Source organism: Asparagus officinalis, chromosome 1 (genome assembly GCF_001876935.1).
Source record: "Asparagus officinalis chromosome 1, Aspof.V1, whole genome shotgun sequence".
NCBI lineage: Eukaryota > Viridiplantae > Streptophyta > Magnoliopsida > Asparagales > Asparagaceae > Asparagus > Asparagus officinalis.
In genome coordinates this window covers 476,344-490,344 of record NC_033794.1, presented here as the reverse complement: position 1 = coordinate 490,344, position 14,001 = coordinate 476,344, and the positions used below count along the sequence as shown (strand labels likewise).

At 37.0% G+C, this 14,001-nt stretch overlaps 1 protein-coding gene across 1 annotated transcript in view; it reads left to right on the top strand.

The window, feature by feature from the left end:
- LOC109845063 (protein STRUBBELIG-RECEPTOR FAMILY 5-like) overlaps positions 1-10,748 on the top strand; it is a 20,731-nt gene extending 9,983 nt beyond the window's left edge. The window contains exons 11-16 of the mRNA XM_020414253.1: positions 435-703; positions 1,895-2,163; positions 9,329-9,449; positions 9,533-9,663; positions 9,996-10,152; positions 10,447-10,748. Coding sequence (XP_020269842.1) covers positions 435-703; positions 1,895-2,163; positions 9,329-9,449; positions 9,533-9,663; positions 9,996-10,152; positions 10,447-10,590 — 1,091 coding nt within the window. The 3' untranslated portion in view covers positions 10,591-10,748. The remainder of the gene's footprint in view (positions 1-434; positions 704-1,894; positions 2,164-9,328; positions 9,450-9,532; positions 9,664-9,995; positions 10,153-10,446) is intronic.

Here is a 14,001-nt window from a genome sequence, read left to right as displayed (position 1 = left end):
GACCTCTCTCCCCTTTCTTCTTCAACTTCTTGTTTTCCAGAACAGTTCTCTCCAAAACTCATTCACTGCAGTGAACTGGACTGTGTGCAGTTCATTGCAGTGCAGGTCAGTAAGTGCAGTGAACTGCATGGCAGTTCATTCACTGAAATGCATTTTTTTCTGGGAAAAATAGATAGACAGAGAGAGACCCTTAAAATAATTTTAAGCATGTTGACATGGAATCAAGAAAACATGAGAAGGACCATCAAAATTGTTTTGGTTTATCTAATTCGTATTCCTCAACATCCTTGTTGTAAACTGCTTTGTCCTGGATTCTGGCTTCATTTTGTTGGATACCTGTGTTTAAGAATCTCTCACTTGAATTGTACGTTTTTGATGCTTTAACCTTTGCATAACTTTACGTCATGTTTACTGACTAAATGAGGTATTGACAGAGCAAGCAGTGGTGTCTTCTTCCCTTAACTTGAAGGGGTTACAGACGTCTCCTCCTATGGACCTTAAACCCCCACCTCCTGGTCCCCATGAATCCTTAAATGAGAATGAATTTTCTGTTAAACTCAACAAACATAGCATAGGTCATGCTCATGCCATAACATATTCATTGATAGATCTGCGAGCAGCTACTGGGAGCTTTAGTTCAAGTCGACTTCTTGGAGAGGGATCCATTGGAAGTGTTTATAAGGCAAAATATGCAGATGGAAAGGTAAGGCTTTTCTAGTCCTGTCTAATTTGTAACAACAACCAGTTCCTACCTTCTTTGTTTGACTGTTCAAATTGTTCTTGTTTTATTTTTCTCTATTATTTGTGTATTTAACAGTTGTGGATGAAGCCTTTGTGCTGTTTTGCTTGTGTATTCTTCTTTTGTTTTTGCTTCATTCCTTTAGCATAAAGTTTATGTTCCATTTTTCTTTTGTACTCTCTTTCCGAAGATAATCATTAACTAATGAAGACATCGCAAAGATTGTAATTGAACTTACTAATTGTTAATCACCAAGGTAGAGTATCATCATTTCCATCACCAAATTAGAGTAGTATCATCATTACCATCTCCCATTACATTGGTAGAACGGACTTTAAGTGTTGGCTATAAATTTTTTTTACAGAACTTTTAGCTGTAGGAACTTGATGACTTAGACCTAATTTATATTTCTATAGGGGACACATAAACCTCAAAATGCCACAGTTTATGCGGTGCACCATCACTTTTCTTTTTCATTTGGAATCAGAACGCTGAAACATTACACATGAGGAACCTCAAAATGCACACAGTTGTCGACCAATATTTTTAGTGTTAGTATACCTGTTTATGGACCATTGGATTTCAATATTACAATAAACAAATGGAAGATCTAATCTGTCAAAGTTAATCTATGTTATTTTAAGTGACTGAAAACCAAAAATCAAGGTTTTGAGATTTCACGGACATGCATCAACTAGGAAGAAAATGTTGTAGAAAGTGACTAGTTGTTTATTTTGGCGGTTGTATGCTTAAATTTAAAATCCAAATATTCTATCATTTGGTCACTTTAAAACCTGTGTACAACAATATTTTTTGTTTCATTTGGAATATTCTAGAAAAGAATTTCTAAGGTCAGCACATATATTTTTCAAACTGACCATAGGAAAATGATTTTAATACAAGGTCCATTATGCCATCCTTGTCAGGCTACCATGTCCACTTTTTTCTTTGAACTTTGCTGATTCTACTCTTGTCTATTTTTATTTCCTAAAATCTACAGCGTTCTACAAAGTTTTCTGTTAAAAATATACTAGGTAGTCGGCAATGATCTACTATAGACTATTTCTATGTAACCAAACTTTTTAGTGACAAAGATATATTCCTTTAACTACCTGGTAGTCGTTGGTTATAATATGCACTCTTCACGGCTCACAGGTTTTGACTGTGAAGAAAATAGACTCAAAGCTTCCCGGAGACAGCTCTTCAGCTTTTATGGACATAATTGCTGCAATTTCTCGGATGCATCATCCAAACATTTCCGAATTAATTGGTTTCTGCTCGGAGTCTGGTTATCAACTTTTAGTTTATGAATTCCAAAGGAATGAATCTCTTCATGAATTCCTACATTTATCAGATGATTATAGCAGGCCGTTGACATGGGATACTCGAGTCAGGATTGCTCTAGAGACAGCTCGGGCTCTGGAGTAAGTTCACACCATATAAATGTCCTTATGAAAAAGAAATGCCTTTCATATTATTAGTAGTTTCACTTAATATATGCTAGCTGATTGCTCAACCTCAAAGACAATTCTGTGCCTCTATGAAGCACGGACACGCATAACATGAAGCCGTGTCGTGTCCGTGTCGGACACACGTGTCTAACACACGTATCCTATGTAATTTTTAGGATTTGCCTCGTGTCGGCGTGTCGGATGGCCGTGTCGGATCCGTGTCCGTGCTACATAGCTGTGCCTTTGCTCACATAGTGAAGATGGATTCACAGTCAATATAGCGGAGAGAAATTGGACCAGCAGACAATATGAGATGCAATTTCAGAATGGGATGAAACAATTTCATATATCTTTGTGCAACCGTAGCTTATTAAATTCTTTAAAGGTCTCTCATTATTTTTGTTCTGAAGTCAGTTGATAAATTAGTTGACAAGTGAGAAAATAGAGGCAGCACCAATTAAGCTTGAGAATGAAGCTCTAGTGGTGTTGCAATTAGAAAGGATAATAGAATTACAACTGATGATGCTCTTATGCAAGGCTCAAACCAAACAAACTTGAATTTAGGATGTAAGGAGATGTATTAATTAAATCTTCTATTTTAGCATCTTAACTTACTAGAGTTCTAAGACATTCTTAGAATGTAAAGAAGATATTAATCAAATCTTCTATCCTAGCATGTTAAGTTACTGGAATGCTGAGGCATTCCATGTGTGCACGCACTAACCAGTATTCTGACATAAGGGTCTAAATGGTGTAGTATGAATTTCAGGTGGGAAGTATGAATTTTTTTATAATCTGATAGTAGTTTGAATGGTAGAAATATTAGTTAGACTATTAATGTGAGTGGCGGAATAAATAGCGTATAGTTATATTTTTGTGCTTCTAATGGCATGCATCCACATAATATAATAGGTAATTGAAGAGTTTCATTAAAGACAATAGGGGTGAAATTATAGCCTTATAGCAATAATTTTTTTTTTTGGGTGGGAACGTGCATTCAAGTGAAATGTGACCAACATTCAAACTGCCGAATGCAGACCTCCTAGAAGGGTGTGTATTGTATATAATAGATTCCTAAACCTTAACAGGGATTGATAGGGAAATAATCCTTATGAAATCATCTGCATATTAGGGTCCATCTAGGATAGCGTCCATGTTGTGCCTTTGCATTATCCAAATTATTATGTATAGCCGAAACTGATTAAAGTTTTTATTTGGCAAAAATATGATCATATTACGTATAGCCGAAAGAATCTCCCTCCCTCCCTTCCTCTCAAATCCCCCAATACCTATATCTAACCACTGTACTCTGTTCTCTTTCTCAAATCCCCCGACAACTATCATAACCACCGTATCCCATTTAGGTCCGATTGTTGTAGTATTCCATGTTTTATCCAATCTGGACAAAGAATGTTGATAACTGGAGAATGGTTCCTTCCTAGATTGGTGGATATTGTTATTGTGAGAAAAGTGACTTGATCCCATTGTGGATCAGTCCTCTCTATCATATAGATTGATAAATAGTTCAAAATTACAAGTGTACCTGACATGGGACTAAAAACACTTAATAAAGAAAATAGACACTAAAATACTCTTTACTCTAATACTCTCCCTCAAGCTGGTGCAAAGATGTCAATCATGCCCAAATTGTTACAAAGTGCATCAAATAATGACTGTGGCAAGGCTTTTGTAAGTATGTCAACAATCTGATCAGTTGATCGAACATGTGCAATAACAATCTTTTTAGATAGTACCATATCACGGATAAAATGACAATGCACTTCAATATGCCTTGTTCGCTCATGATACACAGGGTTGCTTGCAATGTAGATAGCTGCTTGATTGTCACAGTAGATTGCCATGGGCTTTGAGAAAACAATGCCCCTCTACTGTAACAGTGAGCGAACCCAAGTCATCTCGCATGCGGCATGAGCTATAGCTCTGTACTCAGTTTGGCACTGGAAAGGACAACGACTATTTGTTTTCTACTACGCCAAGTGACTAAATTGCTGCCAATAAAAATGAAATAACCACTAATTGAATGTCGATCATGATGATCACTTGCCCAACCAGCATCAGAGTAGCCTACAATATCCAAATTGTTGGAACTATGATAAAAGTGTCATTTTCCTGGTGCTCCTTTTAGGTTTCGTAGTACCCGACAAGCTGCAAACCAATGTAATTGATGTGGATTCTACATATATCAATTGAGAACTTCAACAACATAAATGATATCGAGACATGTAACCGTCAAATAGAGAAGCTTGCCAATCAATTTTTGGTAACTAGTAGGATTAGAGAGCTTCTCCTAAATTTTGATCAAATCTAAATTGAGAGTCCATGGACGTACAAACTAGCTTGGAATTAACCATGTCAATATCGTCAAGAAGATCGAGAAGATACTTCATTTGAGGTAGAGCTAGCCCCTTAGAGGACCGAGCAACCTCTATCCTAAGAAAGTACTATAAAACTCCCAGGTTTTTCATATGAAAGTGAGAACTAAGATCTAACTTCAAATCTTGAATGCATTGATGATCATCTCCTGATATAACAATATCATCCACATATACAGTAAGGACAATAATACCAATGTTAGAATGCCGCAAAAAAAATGGAATGATCCGGTGTAGGATGCTTCAAGCCATAGTTGCTAGCCACTATACTAAATTTATCAAACCATGCACGAGGAGATTGCTTCAAATCATAGATGTCTTTTTTAAGGTGACAAACCTTACTACGCTCCTCCTGAACTTCATATCCTAGTGGCTGAACCATGTATACCTCTTCTTGCAAATCACTATGCAAGAAGACATTCTTGATATCTAGCAAAAACAATGGCTAGTTTTTCACAACTGTAACAGATAATAAAATTCGCATTGAATGCAAGTGAGCAACCGGAGAAAATGTCTCAAAGTAATTCACGCCAAATGTTTAAGTATACCCTTTAGCAACTAGGCGAGCCTTTAATCACTCCACTTGATCTGTCGGAAGAAATTTCACTGCATACACCCATCGACAACCAACTGCAACTTTTCCTAGTGGTGGAGTAGTAAGTTTCAAAGTTTCATTAGAATGCAAGTCAGCAATTTCTTTATTTATTGTACTTTTCCACCCTGGATCTGAATAGCCTTCACAAAAAGATTTAGGAGTAGACAGAGAGGATAATGATGAGGCAAAGGTAGGAGGCAACAATGTGGTGATAAATGACAAAGGGAAACAAAGTTGTCAATGGAATTTTTTTGGGTACAAGAACGTTATCTTTTCGAAGGGCAATAGGAAGATCAGAGTCATCAGATTCTTGAGGAACAGGAACAAGATCTTCCTACGGAAGTAGATTGGATAGTAGGTATAGTGACAGTTTGTGTACTTTTATTTTTGCATCGCCGATAAACTTGTAGCGGTTTCATTGCCTACGACGATGATGTTGCTGATTCCTCAGAAATAACCGATATAGCTAAAGGTGCATCTACATAAGGAGACTCAGATGTGGAGGATGTAAAATAAGGAGTATCTTCAAAAAAATGTAACATTAGCACAAACTATTTCCTGGTTTCGGGATTCTAACATCGATAACCTTTTTAAGTTTTTGAGTATCCTAAGAAAACACATTATATAGCTCGAGAATCTAATTTACTACGCCCTTTATTAAGAATTTGAACAAAGCAAAGACATCCAAAAACTTTAGGAGGCATATCAAAAACCTTTTTATTCTTATCATTATATAGCACAAATACAAGTGTTTGACCATTTAAAATAGGTGAAGGCACAGGGTTAATCAAATAGCAAGCAGTTAATACGACGTCACTCTAGAAATGCTTTAGTACATGCATATGAAGCAATAATATTCGTGCAATATCTAGAAGATGACTATTCTTACGCTTAGGAACACCATTTTGTTGTAGTGTGTGAGTACAAGATGTCTGATGAATAACATCGTGTGAAGAATCTTGAAAAGTTTTTTTGTATATATTCAACAACATTATCAGAGTGCAAAATTTTAAAGAACAACCAAACTATGTCTTAATCTCTTGATGAAAAACTTTTAAAACTGATAGAATCTCAGAACGATTACTAAGCAAAAATAACTATGTCATATGAGAATAATCATCAATAAATGTCACAAAATAAGAAAAACATAAAAAAATTAACAAGTGTAGGACCCTAAATATCCGTATGATAATATCAAATATTGAATTACATCTGTTATTTTCCCTAGAAATAAAGGTAGTTCTATAATGCTTTCCTAGTTGACATGAAATACATTCTAATTTAAAGACAGACTTAGTAGAAGGAATGATAAAATGCAATGATCTAATAGATGCATGACCTAAACGATTATGTCACCGAAGAGCAGAAACAGAAGTAACAGCTGTAATGTTACTGAATTGTCCATCAGCACCATGAAGATAGTACAACCCATCACGTTCATACTCTCCACCAATCATCTTCTTCGTGTGAAGATCCTGAAACACATAAGATGAAGGAGAAAACGTAATGGAGCAGTTTAAAATTTTTGTCAAACAGCTAACAAATATATGATTAAAAGGAACATCTAGAATATAATTTATATTTGACAAAGTAAGCGAAGGAGTATGTGTAACTGTGTCGGTGACAAGGATACTGCGTGAGCGCCCATCAGCAAATAAAATAGAAGGTGAAGAATGAGTTTGTGAAAACTGTGAAAAATTTATAGATTTACCCATAAGATGTGAAGAGACGCTAGAATCAATAATCTACGAAGTAGGTGTACTAGCAAGACAGTAATACCTGGATGGGCTAAAATGACAACTTTTGAAGTAGATGCCGCCTGCACCTTCTGAAGTAGAGAATTATACTATGACCGACTCATGGAAACATGCTCATTAGATGGACAATAGAAGATTTCTTTTTAACTGAGGTAGATAAGCCATCCTTATCACAGATATATGCATTATATGGAGCTTGTGACCACCTTGGCTTGTCGTGAAGCTCCTAACTAACATGTTTCAATATAGTGATTTGTTCGCCTATAGTGAGTACAAAAACATGAATCACTTCCTCGAGCACAACTACGTCCATCATGACCACCACGATCAGTGCGCCCACCACGTCCTCGAGGAATGAATTCACTAAGACTACTAGAAGACTGTGGAGATCTTGTGAAGGAGAAAAGTGCTGAAGTCTCAGCAACCGAGGGCTATAGTTGAGTTTCAGCAGCTTAAGATCTGGAAGTGCTCAGGCATCAACATAGTAGCAAAGGTCTAGGAATATGTCGTTGATGGGGCAGCGATGATTAGATCTAAACTATCATCGTGATTTGTGCGATGTCATCGAGTTTCTGTGATAGGTGGTGAACTGTAGAGGGGATGAAGACGCGGGTGAGGCAGTATGGAGGTTACTGTTCACACGATGAAAAGGTTACTGTTCACATGATGAACAATATCGAGGTTACTGTTCGTGTGAAGAACTGTTTCAGAGTGAGAGAGGTTAGGAGTTGATTGGGGTTAAGTTTGGAGAGACGGATGAGGAGAATTTAGGGTATGAGATGGAAATTAGGGTTTGAGGAGGGAATTAGAGAGTTAGGTTCTCATAACATTCTTTGATACCATGTTATTTTGGGAAAAGTGACTTGATCTCATTGTGGATCAATCCTCTTTATTATATAGATAGATAAATAGTTTAAGATTACAAGTGTGCCCGATGTGGGACTAAGAACACTTAATAAAGAAAATAGACACTAAAAGTACTCTCTACTCTAGTAGATATAATGATTCATCCCCGTGTATACCAGCTAGATAAGTATACCAGCTAGATAAGCATTGAAAGTAGAAAAAGACATTCCTCCATTCCAAACTTCTACAGTACACACTTCTAGAGCACAGTACACACGGATAGACCTGCATCTTCATCTCAGTGCGTTGTATTTTGAAAGGTGTTTCTGCCTCTTAATTAAGGCGTCTAGCTTTGTTTTCGTACCTCATCTTATGTAACTTGTCATTAGGGACCCAATATTTCTCCACTATTTTCTGTATATTCTCGCCTTCTAGCCATCTTTCCTTCATTTTTATGTGGTCATTGTGCACATCCTAAGTAAAGGAAATAATCTCACACGGATAAATTTTGTAGAGATCTCTTGTGTATCTTTTCTGAACTCAATAGCTATCATTTCTGAGAGAGGAAATAGTTAGATTATTAAGTGTACTCGAACTGAAGTACTCTTACACACTGCACATTCATAAAAGTTTGAGACGGTGGCAACATGCAATCGAGGGTGAAGGGTAGGAAGCGATCATGGGTAAAAAGATTCTACTCGAGAATGTGAGGAGAAGCATTGGGGCTAACTGAGCTCTAATTCTCCTATTTCGAGATTTATATAAAGCAGATTCAGGTCCTTGCCCTGAACCCAAGTCCGAGCTTTAAAATAAATGTCAACTCAGAACTCAATTGCTATAGTGAAATTCTTGAATCAAATATCTCCCAGGATGTCAAAAATATCCCAAAATACAGCTCAATATATCAGAAAATCCTGACAATACTGTTGATTTACTAGAAAAGATAAATGACATGTAAAACCTTTCTTGTAGCAGCAGAACCTATAAAAATGACATATTGGAACATTTGACCGATTTTTTAAACATCGAGTCTTATCTCCATTCCTGTCTTTTTAGTCTCTGATCATCATGACAAAAGGCAAAGGGAATCTAGTTTGTCAGTATGTGCAATTATTGGTAAAGGTATTAAATGGAACTGGAAAGCTGCAATCAAATGCATAAATGATAAATGAGCCATTTGGAAACTACAACACTAATGAAAAATGGTCACGTATCAGTTATTCTTATGTGTATGTAAAATTTTTGTTATTATTGGTATTAGCCAGGTTCTTTACATCGTGTACAGGCTTAGGGATGTTATACATTGTTGTGCGTAATCAGCTCATACTTACGCCTACTTCATTGTGAATTAAGCGCCTTCATTCAAATATGTGTACTCGCTGTGGTTATGTATCTCATGTATGATACTATGGCTATTTTTTTTGGTATTTATACAGACTTTTATTATGTGTCCTATAATGTGAATCTTATCTCACATATGCTTAGCTTAGCTAATCCAGAGTATGTGCCCCAGTGCATTTGTGCTTATTAACATAAACTCTTAACAGATATCTGCATGAGGTATGCTCTCCATCTTCTATCCACAAAAACATAAAGTCGGCCAACATCTTACTTGATGCTGAGCTCAATGCTCACCTGTCTGAGTGTGGGCTAACAGCTTATTACGAGGTGTGTAGATCTGTTTAGCAAATAAAACAACCTGGTATCCATTTTTCAAATATTAATGGTGATATCTTATCCTTCTTTGTCAGGGACAAAATTTGAGCCCTGGATACGATGCTCCAGAATTCACCAACACCCGTGCCTACACATTGAAAAGTGATATTTACAGCTTTGGGGTGGTTATGTTAGAGCTATTGACAGGTCGGAGGCCTTTTGACAGGTAACTAGAGAGAAAAAAATTTTCTTATCTCACCATTTGCTTTTGTATGCCAAACTATTGCATGTCTTAACATGCAGATCACATTTATTCCTTTTGTTCAATGGCTGACACATTAGTTTGAAGTGAATCTTTAGATGTGCTAAACTTAGCCTGTTCTAGCACAGAGCTAAAAGCACAGCTGATTTCTATATCGATTAAACAAATGTCTTCCTCACTCACACATTAGTGTGTGCGAACTTTTTTTTAACCTGCTAGGAACACTATTATTTTACATTTTCTTTTTGTTGGCTTGAAGTTAATAAGACTAACTATATATCCCTGGTTCCTTACAGTTCCAAGCCAATGGCAGAGCAGTCGTTAGTTTCTTGGGCCATACCACAACTCCACGACATGGGTTCATTGAAGCAGATGGTGGATCCTGCCCTTCATGGACTCTACCCACCTAAATCTTTATCTCGATTTGCTGATGTTATTGCGCAGTGTGTTCTGGTAATACAAGTCAATACTAGAATCATCTAACATGAGATTTTGTGCTTCGACTCCTTTAACTAGTTTTTTTATTGCAAAAAGGGTCAAATTTGGCTATAGGAACTCTACATTTCTGTGGCACAAATGAAACAAATTAAAGTGAATTGTACTGTAGAATGACACTAGGTGATTAGTTTTGTATGAATTTATCTATCACTGGGATTTAAGTTTAGAGGGTTTGTACTTGCTGTTATCTTGTTCGTTGCATTCTCTGTCTATGTTGTTTTTAACCCCATCGCCCTTGGTCTTCTGCAGTTGGAACCTGAACTGAGGCCTGCAATGACAGAAGTGGTGCGATCCTTAGCTCAATGTGTTCGTCCTGCTGGCATTAACAACAAATTGAGTGGAAAGATGAGTACTTCCCTACGGAGTGATGATTCGGATTACGGATACTATTGATGCTAATTTGTACATAGATTCAGTCTGATGGTGGAGAACCGACTTTTATCAAAGCATTTATTGACATATTTATATCTGATTTTCTAGTTCTAGGATGCTAAGTTGTATTGCCACATGCATCGCTTTCCCTTTCTCTCAGGCACTGGTTTCCTTTGATACCCGTAATTATCATCTACCCAAAATAGAAGAGTAGAAGGTTATCCTGAAACCAGTACATGATGTGGCATTGTGTTGTGAGTACGGGTTGCAGTTATGGGATCCACTTTAGGGTTGGGCATGGGCGAGTTGCCGTGCATGGTGACCTGGCCCTGCCCGTCATGGGACGAGACCCGGCTCGGCCCGTAGTGGGTCGGGCTTATGATATACACAGGTCACGGGTCAGACTAGGTCCAAATCGAGACCCGAGGTCAAAGAAATATGCTCGGTCTACCATTGACTCGACTCAATATTGACGTGGTCTAGCTTAGACCAGCCTGATTCGAATTTAATTATTAGTTTTTTTGCGAAAAATAAATGACAAAGGATAATTTAATAGATACAAATACAAAATTAATATAGTTTAAAAATGAAAAATATGGGTTGGTGAGTGAGGTGATATATTTTCCTCCACTCATTGAAATCAGGCTCACATTCATATGGGTTGGTGAATGGTTAGGAATTGGAATGAGTGGATGAGAATAAGACATATCACTATCAAGTACAAAATTTATGTTTGATACCAAGCATACATATTTCTCTCACTCTCTTTCTCTCTCTCTCTCTCTCTCTCTTTATATATATATATTGTTGGTGTTAATTAAATAAAGAATAAATATGAAATAGTTTAGAATTATAATTTAATAGATACAAATATAAAATTAATATAGTTTAAAAAATAAAAAATAGAAAAAATAAAAAAAGAACTATGGCCCAAACTCATAACCCATGGGTCGGGCCGAACCTGGCCCGCGCTCTGGTAGGATAGTGTGGCTAGGTCGGGTCCTATCCTAGCATCTAATATCAAAAAAACAGTCGATGATCCACTCCGACCTGGGCGGGTCCGGTCCCGCCGGACTGCTGACCCGGACCCGCTCGAACCCCGAGTGGGCGGTACAGAACTGGCGCAGCCCACGCCCACCCTAATCCAATCCAAAGTTTTTATGGTCAGAAGCAGTCGTTGAGAATGTGCATGGGTTATTTCTTTACATAGGAGGAGGCTCACATCACGTGTATATCGTACAGGCTAACAGGAATGCAGCTGAACTAGTTGAGTTTGTTACTCAATAACGGACCAGGACTCCAACTAATGTCTCTCTTTTCTGCTCTTGTATGCACATTAGCAGGGCTTCCCTTCATACTTCTGCGATATTATGCTATTCTATTTTTTATTTTGTGCCCCCTTCCCTTCATACTTATGCCGCTATTATGTTATTCTATTTTTTCATTTTGTACCCCACTCCTCGCTTTTTTTTGTGCATTTCAAAAGCAAAGGCGGGTTTTCCCCTTATATAGCCAAAATTTTAGCCCGTTGATTCTTAAACCCACCAATTTGATATTATTGTTTTCTTTGGGGATAAAAAACTGAATAGTGACAATTAAAGCCTATTGGAATTATTATTTTTCCTCAAGAAAACTGATAAATGACTTAAAATAGTTTGAACAAAGTCTTTCCAATTGGATGAAAGAAAATTCCTACAAAGAGTTCAATTGGTTAGAAAATAAGTAAAATAAATATTAATGAACTAGAAAATAAGATAAATAAATAAAACAATTAAGAGGTGATTTCGTCTTAAATAAGCCCTGGGAGGGATAAACATAATATATATTAGTTTTGGTAGGGAAAAGTGATGTGAAAAAAAATGTCCAGAGGGGATAAATGAGACGACCATGTACACTAACAATCATATTATGAGATTTGGTCGACATTCCGGTAAGTAACATTTCCCGATGCTTCCCGTATTGATTTTTCACTGTGAGCCTTTATTTATATGCAATATTCTGACATGGACATCTTATCTCATACAACTAGAACTTGATATATATTCATCTATAATAATGAAGGATCCAAGATTCACTATTTATACGATAGTAATTAAATGGTACAATATTATTACTGTAGCACTAACTGAAGGATCCAAGGTTTACTATCCATGATACAATAAATTTCTGTAGCATTATTACTGTAACACATACATGTACTGTAGTGTTTAAGAACATTACTATAGTATTATTACTGTAGCTCAGACGAGAAACTGTAGCAATTAAAAATGTTGCTGTAGCGCTTACAAAAACTGTATTTAAATACAAAATTACTGTAGCGAAAATAAAAAAATGGAGACCGTGTTTTGCACAGGGTGCACACTAGTATCCTTGTAATTGGAGAATATTCATCTGACTATAAGATCAATTGATGTTCTTTGTAGGAATGCTCGTTGCTTTGATGTCACTGAAAGTATCTCTTTCCTTTTGGAATACGACTATTCCCTACCGATACCTTTGATGGAAACTCATTATGAAGTTGGTGCTCGTAGAACATGTTGCCAATAGATGTTTAATTTGCACACTATTTCCGTGGAGTTATATATAAAGTGCCATGTGTAAAGTAATATCTCACCGAGGACCGAGAGCTGATATTTGAACTAGTGCCCCGTGTGAGATAACATCTTAACAGTGCGCAAGTACGTCACTGATCGCATACTTGCAGCGAAGTCCCATGATCCGACGAAAATTCAGAGCCCAGAAAATAATAAGAGCAAATTTGTAAACTGCTGGTGTCTTATTGAATCAAGTCGATCCCTTGGGGATTTACTAGGTATATTGACATTTCCTCTACAATTCATCTCGGTTGTGCCGGTCCTTGTTTACATGTTCATTTTTGTTACTTACAGAGCTTTCGCTCACCACCTTTTTCAGTGTTGCTGCATTTGTTCGTAGGAAGTGACTTGATATAGGTACAACACCTGCTGGATCTTCCAATCAATAGAGAAGAAGCGTCTAGCATGCCTCTTTGTAGGCCTTTTCGCAAGCAAGTCGTTTCGACCTGTTCGCAAACAATTTCACAGAGGTGAACGTTCACGATTTCATACGCTATAACCCACCATTTTATCTATTTTTAGTCATTTGGATCCATTGGCAAATAGTTTTGCGGAGACCAAAATTTACAGTATCATGAGCTATATAACCCACAGTTTTTAGTTATTTTTAGTACCCCTACCCTACCCGTACCAATACACATACCAGTGCAACCTAGCTTGGGCCAGAATGATCCTAAATTCCATATAAAAGTAAAGTCCTTTAGAAAAAGTTCTCTGGTACGAACAATCAGGATGATATAAGCATGTAATGAATGGATATCATTTTGAATCTGTCAACACCTAGACATTCACAAAGAGGATCCTGAGCTAGTAAGACCCAGCAACAATGATGTAATCA